The sequence below is a fragment of the Corvus kubaryi genome, unplaced genomic scaffold (assembly GCF_017639235.1).
Source record: "Corvus kubaryi isolate FWS band 111438036 unplaced genomic scaffold, C.kubaryi_AGA036_p1.0 68, whole genome shotgun sequence".
NCBI lineage: Eukaryota > Metazoa > Chordata > Aves > Passeriformes > Corvidae > Corvus > Corvus kubaryi.
This window is the reverse complement of record NW_024582056.1, coordinates 16,165,475-16,178,234: the sequence shown is the minus strand read 5'-3', so window position 1 is coordinate 16,178,234 and position 12,760 is coordinate 16,165,475. Positions and strand designations below refer to the sequence as shown.

The following is a 12,760-nucleotide window of genomic DNA, read 5'->3' as shown; positions in this document are numbered from 1 at the left end:
TAAATCACAGCTATAAAACACCAAGAGCCTCGTGTGGCACTTCTTCAATGCTTTATTTACGACAGTTGATGGAAGTGGGACTTACTGGTGTGGCAGAAGTGTCAGAATGTAACTGTAAATATATTTGTGAAATATGTTTCTGTGATATTTTTTTCACTTCTGCTTCTGTGTGCTCTAGCATTAGCAGCAATCCTTGGAGCAGTGCCATTTCTGGGGACATACTGGGCAGCAGTCCCTGCAGTGCTAGATTTGTGGCTTGTGCAAGGACAGGGATGCAAAGCCATTTTGCTCTTGGTTTTTCACCTCTTGCCAACCTATTTTGTAGATACAGCGATTTATTCAGATATATCAGGGTAAGTACATTGAGTGCTTTTTAAAATTAGTATTGTAAAAATGATTGACAATCACTGATGCCTTTAATTAAACTCATTTTGCTGAAGCATGCAAAACCGTATCTTCAAGCACAGGAGTAACCTCATAGTAGGAAGTCTTACTGGCCTAAGTGCCTTTGTTTTCCAGGCCTCTTTTCTGTGAACTTTGACACTTCAGAGGTGTTGAACTCATCATCAGCAAAATGAACCATTTCAGTTGAGATTGGTAGAATTAGTTTATGTTTTCTATTTATCTAATTATTGACTAAAGGTGTGTAACATTTCCTTTATATCTCCTAGTGCCAGATGATGCTGTAGAGCAGATAAAACCATGAGCTGTTTAGGGACCAAAAAAAATAGTTTAGTTTTTCAGAATTAATTGTGAGCATTTTGAGGATTATTTTGTTCTGTCACTATACTCTAGTGCAAAAATCTATTGAAATTGCAAAACTGGAGATAGGCTTTTGCTGAGACAGTAGCCAGTGCTGTTTTCCTATTGTGGGAGGTAGGCACAGACTTCTTGAAAAAACTTGGTAGGTGTTTGGCTGCCTCTTTTGACTTGAAATGCCTCCTGGTTTCAGCTTTGAGCTTGTACACAGAGAAACAAACTCCAAATGGTGGAGACAAAGTGAGTGTTGGCAGTTGTATGTGAGATGCAGCTGAAATGTTCACTGACATTTTGTGCAGCTGAAATATCTCGTGAATCCCTTTACACAACTCGTAGTGGGAGACAGAGCAGCACAGTTCAACAGAGCTGGCAAAGACATGGACTACTGAGTTTCAGACGTACAGGACCTGGTCACAACCATGTACAGTATCGATACCAGGGTGTCCTTCTCTGTTACTGCTTCAGTCCTGATCCTCAGAAACAATCCTAGTAAACTGTCTGAATCAGGGACTTCATGGTCCAGACTTAGTTACGTGCTGGTACTAGACCCCCATTTGTGCTGATTTTTATTACAGGAGAGTTAATGTAGAATAAGGACAAAGTGGTTCCGTTTTGTGTTGTTAGAAATTTGTATTTTTGTTCACTAAATATAATTACACTGAACAGAGAGTACCTAATGGTAATATGCCCAATATTAATACTAATTTTCGTAGACTGTGGCTCTAGTTATTTTACATTAATTAAAGCTACCAAGTGAAGTATAATCAAATTACTTTTTTTCCCAACAGTAAATCATGGGTGAATTTAAGGCTGGTAGCTATTTAAGCAGCCAATAATTCTTCTGCTTACTAGAATACTTTTTTTTTTTAGACAGTAGAGGATGCAAACTCTGCTTACTGTCTAGAAAATACATGGGGGAGGAATAGATTTTCTGACAGTGGAGGAAATTTGTATTCTTCCCAATAAATTGAACAGTAAGCATCGTGCTGTCTTGCAGATTAGATTAAACCTATTTGAAATGTCTATAATTAGGTTATGCAGGGTTTTCTAAATGGATATAGTCCTGTTTCATCAGGTGATCTGTTGCTTAATTTAGAAAACTAGCCAAAAGAATGTTTAAACTGATGAACATGCTGGAAATAAAATTGAAGTTTTCAAAGGTTTTGAAATTAATATTGTCTATTGTTGGAGAAACATAAAACTTTAAGGTCAAGTTTGTCCCCTCAGGAAAGCAATCTGGTCCTGCCAGTAGGTGAAGTTTGATCTAGGTGAGACATGACTGAGGTGTGTATGATTTAATAGGTCATGTTTCTTGGCCTTGTTTTGCACACAGTTGCAATGAAGGCAAAGACTTAAAATTTGGGAGTTGAGTAGAAATCAGGACCACAGTAGAAACCTCAGGAGCTGCTGGAGCTCTGAACTGACTGCCTGGTATTTCTATGTATTACACTCAGAATTTAGAGGAACTTCTGAGAATTGCATGCTAAGTTTCAACTGTAGTTTTTCTTATACAATTCCATATCTTATATAATTCCACATTATTTTAGGTATAAAGAATGAGGAATGATGAGGAGGTTTTGTGTAAATGTTGGTAGAATTCACGTTTTACACCTGAACTGAGACACAGAAAATAAAAATGGCATGGTTTACTTACTGCCATCAGAGCTCTTATCAAAAAGCTCTGCTGGCCCCAACTTTCCAGTAAATACTAGTATGTTCATTAAAATCCGATTTTGTTTTTCATATGAAAACATTAAAAGCTAATGATAACAAACAGTCTGAGAGGCTTTTTTATAAGAAAATGAGAAGACATGGCTATTTCTTTAAAGACTGTATGCTAACTGTTCTTTGAAAGATGCACTGCAAGTCGCTGTCATCATGTAACTGAATGGCTTTGCTCAGGGGTGCTCATAGTACATGTCTCTAATTTTGTTAAACTTTAACAGTTCTTGACCATAAAGCATGAACAGTCTGTGTAACCAACCATCTTTCCATTCTCAGAATGGAAGTGTGTTTGCCATTAAGTCCTTCAGAGTTTCTTCAGCAGATGTCTATAAAGCAGCTACTCCGTTGTGGATATTGCCAGCGTTCCATGCCTCAATACTGTTTGATCTGTTGTGCAAATACAGCACAGAATACAGCTTGGAACCTTTGTGCAGTCATTCAGACAGCAGTTTATAGTGCAAATATGGGCAGCTATAGCTAGCTGTGTCATTTCCTAGGCTTAATAAAACTTCATTGTTAATTCACATTTCATAATTGATAATGCTGTGTTTGTTGTTCTTAATTTAATCTTACTGTTCTTGTGGCAGAGGTGGTCACCCTTACCTGACAGGCCTTGCGGTAGCTGGTGGAGCATATTACCTGGGGCTGGAAGGGGCCATCATAGGACCAATTCTACTTTGTATACTTGTGGTTGCTTCCAACATATATAGTGCCATGTTGGTGAGTCCAACCAATTCTGTGCCCACTCCATCACAAGCAGCGTGGCCATTACAGATTTACCGGTGAGCTGTCCATGTCTTACTTGTATGAATGATGTTTTCTCACACGTCAGTGTACGTATGCACAGGTGTGGAGAATGTGTGTGTGTGCCTGAGTTTTCTGTAAGAGTGTGGACTCCCATCTGCACGAGTATTGTAGTGTTTGAAGAGGATTCAGCTGTCCCATATTCTAGAAATAAGAAGTATGGTAAAGTAAAACACTCACTGGGACATGTATACTGGAAGTGATGTCTCTCAGCCTCTTACAGAAGGCTCGTTTAGAAAATTCGCTGATAATACCTTTGTGTCCTATAATTTATGTGTTGATGTTGTGCTAGGAGATGATTGAACATAATTTTTAAACTATTATTCATGGTTATCTAATAGAGTTCATTGCCCTTAATAAGGGGCATGCCCAAAAATACTTCATTTTTATGTTCTAATGTACAATACTGCAAAATATAAACATACTTAGATTTTAAAAAATAATAATAATGATAACGTTACATGCCGTTATTCCATTAAAAGTATGGTACTTAGTAATGTCATTATGGATGTTACAAAATGTGGGCTATAGAAATGTATCTTTAAACTGTACAGTCAGGAATGGGCTAATAACAATGATACAGTTAGGAACAAACTTGTAATTGAATAACTACTTAGAATTGTAAATCACATTGTGACAGTATTAACAGTGGCTATTTTAATGTTTCTACTGTCTTGTTAAATTGTATAGGTTAGCTCATTATACATATCTCTTGAAGAGGATTCTCTGCTTGTCAGAAATAATCCTTTGCTTTATTCACATGAACAGTGTTGTCTTCTTTCATCTGGGTAATTTAGGAGAAAAACTGCTCATTGGACCTGTCTGTAGTCTCTGGCTTGTAAAAGTTACATTCCTGTTGCCCTGTATGGACACAGATAGAGCTTCCACATTACACAAAGAAAATCTTCATGTGTTTGTTTCGCCTTTATTTTATAGGAAACAATTGTTTGGAATCACTGGGGCAGATTTATGTCTTACCTTTTGCTTTTCTTTTCCTTCCCCCCACCCCCCAGGTCACCTAGAGAGAGTCCTGAGGAGATGAAAATGTCTGCAGAGTGATGGAAGTGCTGTGCTGCACCTCTGCAACATGAGGGAATTGATGTCTTCTGTCTTGGGTTCACAACAGCCATGGCCTTCTGTGCCTGGGGCAGCTCACAGGGAAGCATAGCTTGGGTTTTAGGAGAAAGCACTAGAACATCTGCTGGCCTTACATTATTGTGCACTTTGCCTCTTCAAGAGAGAATGTCTACTTCCCATGGCTTTGCATACCAACACACAGTCAGCTGCCTTGCTGAAGACTTTGAAGACCTTCTGTCTTACCAAAAGAATAGTTAAGAGGACAGGTACATCCACTGGAGTCATTATGTTATCTGCTGAAATTACTAACTTGGCTTTTATTTATTGGGTTATTTGTCTTATTGAATTGTAGTAGCTTTAAAGAAAGCTGTAATTCCAAAATACTTATTTTTAGTTAATCTGGTGGCAAAAGAAGTGCAAACCCCTCATTGTGAAATGAAAGTATAATAGAATAGTTTGTTCCTCCTCAAGGTATTTCTTCATAAGCTTCAATCATCATCTGTAACTCATAGCACTTAAATATTATTCTCTTACACACACTAAATTTAATGTTGTTGGAGATGGGTATTTTTAATACCTTCCTGAAATTAATAGGAATGCAAACTGTTAAATGTGGGTTTTCCTCTTACTGACATAGGAGGACTTGTTTAAATAGTTTAAATCTTGCCCACATTTGCAGTGAAGTCTGATAATATTTTGCTGTTTATCCACCCTCCCAGTGGAGTCATCTTGTCAACTAAATTTAGTCAAAGGCCTTAAATGTTTGCAGACAGTAGTAATGTAGGATGGTTGCATCTCCTTCCAGTAATTGGAGGAAGTTTAATGGGGATTGTTTAATGTTGGTTTTCAAGTGCTGTGGCTGAGTTCAATTAACTTTTCAAACAAATCTTGCTTCCAGAGAGAAAGGGGAGAGAGCATGAATTTTGGTTTGGTTTAGTTTGGGGCTTTTTTAACCCTGTAAGCCTCTGGTCAATATCTTACTGAGATATAGGATATATCTTAATATATTAAGGTACATCTTACTAATAAAGTTCTTAAATTTCTGAAATTATGTATTGCCTAGGTCACAGCATCAAACCCTCTAGTGTTTTTCTTTCATACATAATTTTGCTTAAAATGCAGCTTTGGTGACATTTAAGGCCTTTTGTATTGGTTGTTGAAACATTTTGACACAATGGATCTTTATAAATGGATCCTTTTTGTAAATGGGAAGTGGGTTTTTTTGCTAAATATTTCATACTTGCACAGCTTTTCCACAAATCCAGTGAGGACCTGGGTACACAGTAGCAGATGGACTTGCTTAACCAAAGAACCACCATTCAGTTTCCAGGAACTGGAATTGGTTTCAGAGTTTGATTGATAATGTGTTGTACAAAATACAGGCATGCCTTGTATTTATTGTTGACAGTAATTCAATGCTTGAAACAAAGGGATCTTATCCAGGAATAAGGATATCTAAGATGTGTGCACAAACAGCTTGCAGGAACTAAGATGTTTTACTTGAGTTCTAGGAGTGCTGATAGATTTGGAAGGTTCTTCTTTTCATAACATTGTATGTATTTTTACATTGTTTCTAAAAATACATTGACATGGAAAGTGATTGGAAAGTGCTCTGATACTGAGTGAAGTCCTGCTATAGGTTTGCAATAAACAGGCTGCCTAAGACACAAAGAGTCTGCTCCTCAGATTCTCAGAATGAGCTGCTGCAATTTTACTGATGAAATTTTATGTTTTAAGTGAGGGAGGTTGAATATGTTGTTTGTGCACACTTGCAGGTATATGTTTGAGGGACAGACTTGGGCTTAATTTACTAGGTTGACTCAGGTTTATCAAAATATGAAAACAGCCCATTTAATATTTTAAATTCTGAATTCATCACTTTCAACTAACTGAATGAGAAGAATGTGTTGCTTGAATCAAGTATCTGTTTTATCTCCTTGGTTTTGTGGCTTACAGAAAAGCTTAAATGAAACACATTTTTATAATTGTTGCTGGCTAGGGTGGAGGATGTGGAAAAACCTGAGGCTGTCCTGAAATACTAACCACCTTGAATGAAACCACTAAGATAATTAGGGAACTTCTTTATTGTAATTTTTTTTTTATTTCACAATTTTGCACTGAATTGTTGTGTTCTTGTTGTAGCTTCTTGTAGCCTTTAAAGCACCTCTTTGCTCACTGGTCAAGACATGTTTATTGTCCACATTTGCTATCCCATTTTCTGAGACAATCTTTCATACTCATGTGGTACTCAACATAGTCATTTTAAAGAGTCATTAAAAAGCATTATTTTGTTTGGTTTTTAGTTTTCTTCTTCCCCTTCAACCGATTGCCTTAGATCAAAGAAGGGTCTCTGCTATGAATGGCGGATGAGTAAAATCACCTGAGAAGATACATTGCTACTTTGAAGTGTTCCTTTCCCAATGTGAAATCATTTTGTATAGAGAGTTCATATCTGATGAAGTGTTGTTAGTTTGTCCTCCTTTGAAATGAGGCTCCGTATCGATGCTTTCTGTTCCAAATTCAGTCAGACGTGCCATGAAGAGCCATCCATGGTATGTCCTTACTCAGTAAATGTAGCTTCAGGAGCTCGTGCTGTGTGCTGTACCTGATTGAGGAACCAACTGTATGGTTCAGTAATGGTGCAGTAACAGTACACTGCCAAAAAGAAAAGAAAAATAAGGAACAAAACTTCCAATACCACCTTCTTGGAATAGGAAATATTCACTGATTTTCACCATGTTTAGAAAAAAAAAAAAACCAACACCAAAACCATGAAATACCACCTTATGAAAGGGCATACTTTGGTTATTTGGGTTTTTTGTTTAGCAAGTGTCTAATTACCAGCAGAAATAGAAGACCTTGTTGTTGGTTATTTTGTAATCTATACTATTTTCTGAGCAGACTCAGCCTGTTTAAGAACAGTTTAGTTTAGATCAATCTTGCATTAATATAAAAGTAATCAAACTGGTCATTTTGACTTCTGGTCTTTATAAAGTGCTGGTTCATGGTTATATTGCCTCATCTGCAAAAACAACCAGCAGTTTGGGGGGATAAATTTTTAGTACATGGATTGTAGCTTTCAAAATAACCAAACTAATGCATCCACCCCTCCAAGACCCCACAACAACAACAACAACCACCAAACAAACAACAAAAAAAGCCCTCACCCTCTCTCCAGTGTAGTTTTCTTAGGAGAGACCATCTTTTCTGTAATGTTTATAGGCAAGAAGTTCATGGTCTTTAGCTTTACTGTAAACAGTCATTCCAGGTACTTTCTAATTGTATTTAGTACATTTAGTGTTCAATAATTTAGAGTTCAGAAGGGAATGCTTGTAGTAATGCAAGACAATGTGGTCTCGTGGTATTGTGAAATTCAACTGTGCTGGTTTCTATCGTTCTCTTCTGGGAAATCAGGCTTGTTGCAATGAAGTGTAGTGCCAAAGGGCTGGTGCTGTTTCTGGCACTCGAGTCTGAGACAGCCTTTCCTTCCTGTACCTTGGCTGAACACTGCTGTAGCAGAGCTGGCAGAGGTGACTGTGTGCCAGTTCACAGCCCAGCATGTTAACTTCAGGTCACTGTAAATCCTGGCTTAATTGGATCCATGAAGCCACAAACTGCAATGGGCAAGAATCTGGCACACATTCATTGTGCCAGCCTTACTACAATATGGTGGCTTTCAGCACAGGTGCACTGTGACCAGGTGGGAGCAGAAATGACTTACTTTGAGTGGCTGCTAAAAAAAAAAAAACAAACAGTTTAGCATTATAATAATACCTATAAGGCACATCAGAAGTTAAGTCGATACCCACGTGTCTGACAATAGAAACAACAGTCAGATCTTTCCATGCACAGTGCTGTGTATGTGCAGATTGTTACTTAGGCTTGTCTGATTTCAAGCTCTCTGTGGCTTCTCTTAAAGACTCAGTGAGGAGGATATACTGGATGTGTATTTTGTCAGTGATTATTGGAATAGGAAATCCATAATCTGTTTAATTAAAATAAGAAAAAAGCATTGTTCAGGGGAAATCGGATGCTATCTCCAGTATTATCCATTGTGGGTATCAGCATAACTTTTGAAATAGGTGTATGGCTGCAATGTTAAACACTGTTTTTCAGCAAGCCTGAGAAAGCAAAATGGGATGAAATTGTTCTCCAGTAAAAGCAGCAGCTGAATTGCTGTGCTGCTGATCCCTAGTCCTGGGAATTCTGCAGAGTGTTGCCTTTCCTATGGACCCGATACACTGAGGATGGAAAAATACCATTATTCTACTGAGATTCCATAGCTTTGTGTCGTTGGTAGTGGATGTTTCCACAGCTGCCTTTATTCAAGCATAGTGTTTATATTATATTGACTTAAATTTGTCACTGCAGATAGTGCCACCTTAATGGATGCTGCCTCTGGAAATGGCTACGATTTCCTCTGAAGGTACTGGAAGGTGTTGGGATTGGAGTTAGCGTTCATAATGTTTAATAGCAGAGGTAGCATTCTTCTAGAAATGAAGTTGCTTACCTTGAAGTTTGTAATTTTACAAGAGAAAATTGATTTCCCAGATAATCTTTATTGAGTGACAACAGACATCTCTTAAATCCATGGGTGCATCATCTTTATAAACTCTATATTGACTTCTATTTCAAATGGTTTCTTCTTAGTATTATTTCCTACACTTTTTGCTGAAGCAAACTTTGACAATTTCCTTGTTATTTCTACAAAACTAGAATTACTTAAAACTCTTAACAAACATTAGGGAGACTTGATCTTTAACCTGGTACTGTTTATCTGACAGTTTTACTAAGGTACGTTAATGCTTTATGGTACAATTTTCCAAAATTGCTTTTAAGTGATAAAATTGGAAATAAGGAAAAAAAAAAAAGTGGAAAATCATTTTTGTGTTTTGAAACAAGAGACAGTATGTTTCTGAATATGCCAGAAGTCATAGGCGTATTCAGGGATTCTACACTGGGTTTGTAAATTGATATATTGATACACAGTGTTATATATTGATATATTGATACACAGTGTTATATAAATATTGGGAGTCTCTGTCGTATTCAGACTTTAACTGAAATTTTGTCCTATGGTTTGTTTTTTTTTAGAGATACCTGAGAACAAAATAGTGCCTGTATATAATGAAAACAAGCAGCATTTTCTACAATTCATGTTTACTTGATACAGACTGAGGAAGAGCCAAGCAAATACTGGTAGTGTGACTACCACTGCTTTATTGTAGTTCATATAAAGTAGGAAAAAGCTGCTAGTAATGCATTGCTGAGAGATCACTGTTCCTGGAAGTATTTGCATACATCCTCTAAAAAGCTGCCAGAATTAATAGGTCGTGAAATACATCTTCAGTTCCCCAGACTCTTAAACTCATCCACACCTCCTCTGGTATCTTGTTTGGAATATGGTTTAGTACATGAGAGTATTGCTTCATCCCCTTCTGGGAATCAATTCCAGGACCTGAAGGCATGCTTTGAGTGTCCATCTTGTGTATGTCCAATTCAGGAAGGAGGTCTGATTGGAACAGTAAGTGCATCCTTGATCTGCTCTGCATATGGATGGACCTGGACAAATATAATTCATGTTGCTTTGAATTGGAGGTTAATTTTTTAATGTAAGTACTATTTGGTGACACCAAAGCCAGGTTAGAGTGAGAAGTAGGGCAGATCTGCTTACAACAGGGTGCATCTGCAAGCTAATAAAGCAGAGTGAGGGCTCTAGCATATATATATATATATATATGTATATATATATATGAAGAGTTTTTAGAGTGATGGTTTTAAAGCAAAAAGCTTACTTCTTTTCCTAGCCTCACTTTTTACTCACTAGAGTGTCATGTACAGTGATCCAATGAGGACCTAAAGTCAAATAAACGTTTCATGGTATTGCTGTGGCTTAAATGTAAGAAACATCACAAAGACAAAAAGTAGCCACAGTACAAAAGTTCATTAGCCTTAAGAACTGGCATCTAGACCATAAGGTTGGAAAAACAAAATCCCAATATTTACTGCTCTTTCTGCCAGTCTCAGCCTAAACCTGAATCTTTTTCAAGTATCAGTAAAAACTACTTTTGTGTTGTTCATAACTTACTGTCTGTGTAGATCAATGTTTTCAGCTGGTTACCTGTCACCACAAGTATATTCGGCAAGCATTCAATTTTTTCAGATTGTTGCCTTTAAAAACAAATTTTCTGTGCTTCAGTGATGGTTGGAAGGTTGGAAACCAACTTTTTGTATCAGTAGTTAGGTGCATACCTATATATACATATATATATGTGTATATATATATATATATGCTAGTTAGTGTTTGATGTTTTGGTTGAAAGACATGGGAGGGTTGGGGGCTTTTTTCCCCTTAGGAAATTCACCAAACCAAATCCAAAGAAACTTTTGACATCACATCCTAAGACTGGCTACACCCTACTCAAACCTAACAGCAGATGTTTTGCATTACAGAGCACGGGTTGTTCTAAAGTGTATGTTCCTACCAGGCCCCGTGGGGATTTGGAGCAATAACTTCTATTGTCCATTGGCACAAATTTTGTCTGTACACATTATACATCTTCAGAATGGAGCTGTGTTCAAAACTGACATTGCCATAATTGGGTTTGGTACAGTACCTGGTTTTGCATGTATAGTATTGACAATATAACCCCTACGTCCATCTGTGGCCCAATAAAATGTGTAAGTTAAGGCTGAGAAGTACTTGTGTAGACTGCAGAGGTATATAAACTAAATCATTTTGATTGTATGCACCAGTCCTCATCCTAATAAAAATGGGTTTTGTAGCAGGTTTAAGAAGCTTTTAACTTGATATTGTATTCACACTGCAGTCCTTTGTAAACACAGAATGGTTAATATATTTTGCAATAAAATGCCATTAACATAAGGAGAACTGAGTTTGATTTGAATGATGGGCTCTTTGGAATCAGCCACAAAGGCAGCAGTTAATCAGGTGAAATAACAGGTGTGCTGGAGGCAAAGCTGCATCCACAGTCCCTGTGTATAACTGATGTCACTGAGAGAAGCCATACTTCACTTTTCCTTACATTTTTTATGGGAAAGGGAAGGATGTGTGCCTCCAGAGTAGCTGTGGCTCAGCTGGCACCTGGCAATTTGCTGCACTGCCTGCAGTCCCACAACCACACATCCAGACCCTACTGAAGCTCCCATTCAGCCCCTGTAGGTAATTCAAATGACTTCCATTATGGCCTGCTCTCTGAACTGGAAATGGTTGTTGAGTGTCTAAGCAGAGTTTTAGATCATCCTATTGACTATAAAGCAAAAGTGATCAAATCCTCCTTGCATGACTGCTCACCTCTTAAAATGAGATACGGCTGATGTTCCAGTTTTCATCCCTCTCACTGTTCTGAGCAGTTGCCTTGAAGTATTTCCTGCAGGAGAGTCAATTTTAGCTGGTACCTCCTTAGTTCTCTGAAGGGAACAAACCTTGTTTAGTGCATATGCAGTGGGGGGGTTTTAGTAATTGACACTAGTAACATAATTATGATTTAATTTTTTTTAATTGGGGCAAGTTTTCCAAGATGCTCAGAATTCCTTTTAAGTTAGAACCAAGCCAAAAGCATCTGTAATCAGGCAGCCCAAAGCACATATACTTCTGTGAGAACTCCTTAGCTCTTGCATGGGTTTTTTAGTCATTTCATTGTGCAGATAATAGTGTTTTTATTATAGAAAGTACGGAGTTCTTTTCAACACCCATCTCAGATAAAGCTTTGTAATGATGTAGCACCAACCTATTTGCTCAGTCTCAGCTGTTTCTTCAAAATAATTCAGGAGTTACATGTCCAATATAGTTCATTAATATTTGGAAGTAGGAGGGCAAAGAATATGAAGGAGTTATCAGGCAGATACATAAGCAAAAAAAGTGCTTTTGAGTTTGACCAGAGATAAAATTTAAAAGATTGCAGTCTTTTGGCTTTACCACTTAGAAAACAGCAATTGGCATTTTGAGAAAAAATATACCCTAGACATTCAAATACATCTAGTTGACATCCAAACACATGGTGAATGATAACAAAGAAAACTGGAAGCCATTCAAAAAGGCACTGAGATGGTATCTCATGCTGTGTATAAAATTTTGTGCTGCCACTGAATTATAGTATGTAATCATATCAAATGCAAAAATAAATCACCTTCCATACTTTTGACTGAAAGTTGTTTCTATCAGTTCGTGTAACTTTGTATCAATTAACAGCTTTCTTTCCCACACCAGAAATTACTCTGTGCAAACTATTTTTCACAAGAAAGTTCACGTTTCACGTCATTACAAGTAGGGGTTTTTTTGTTGTTTTTGTTTTATATTAGATAATCTTTGGAATTAGAGTATTAGTGCTGCTGTTACCTGTGCTGTGATGGGCCCTAGCAACTTCTTTGAGGG

General features: G+C 37.4%; 1 protein-coding gene across 4 annotated transcripts in view; it reads left to right on the top strand.

Annotated features, from left to right (window-relative positions):
- TMEM245 (transmembrane protein 245) overlaps positions 1 to 11,251 on the top strand; it is a 79,149-nt gene extending 67,898 nt beyond the window's left edge. For all 4 annotated transcript variants that reach the window (XM_042048922.1, XM_042048921.1, XM_042048924.1 and 1 more), the window contains 3 exons: positions 179 to 353; positions 3,072 to 3,266; positions 4,302 to 11,251. In XM_042048922.1, the coding sequence (XP_041904856.1) occupies positions 179 to 353; positions 3,072 to 3,266; positions 4,302 to 4,347 (416 nt within the window). In that variant the 3' untranslated portion in view covers positions 4,348 to 11,251. The remainder of the gene's footprint in view (positions 1 to 178; positions 354 to 3,071; positions 3,267 to 4,301) is intronic.
- Positions 11,252 to 12,760: the final 1,509 nt, after the last annotated feature.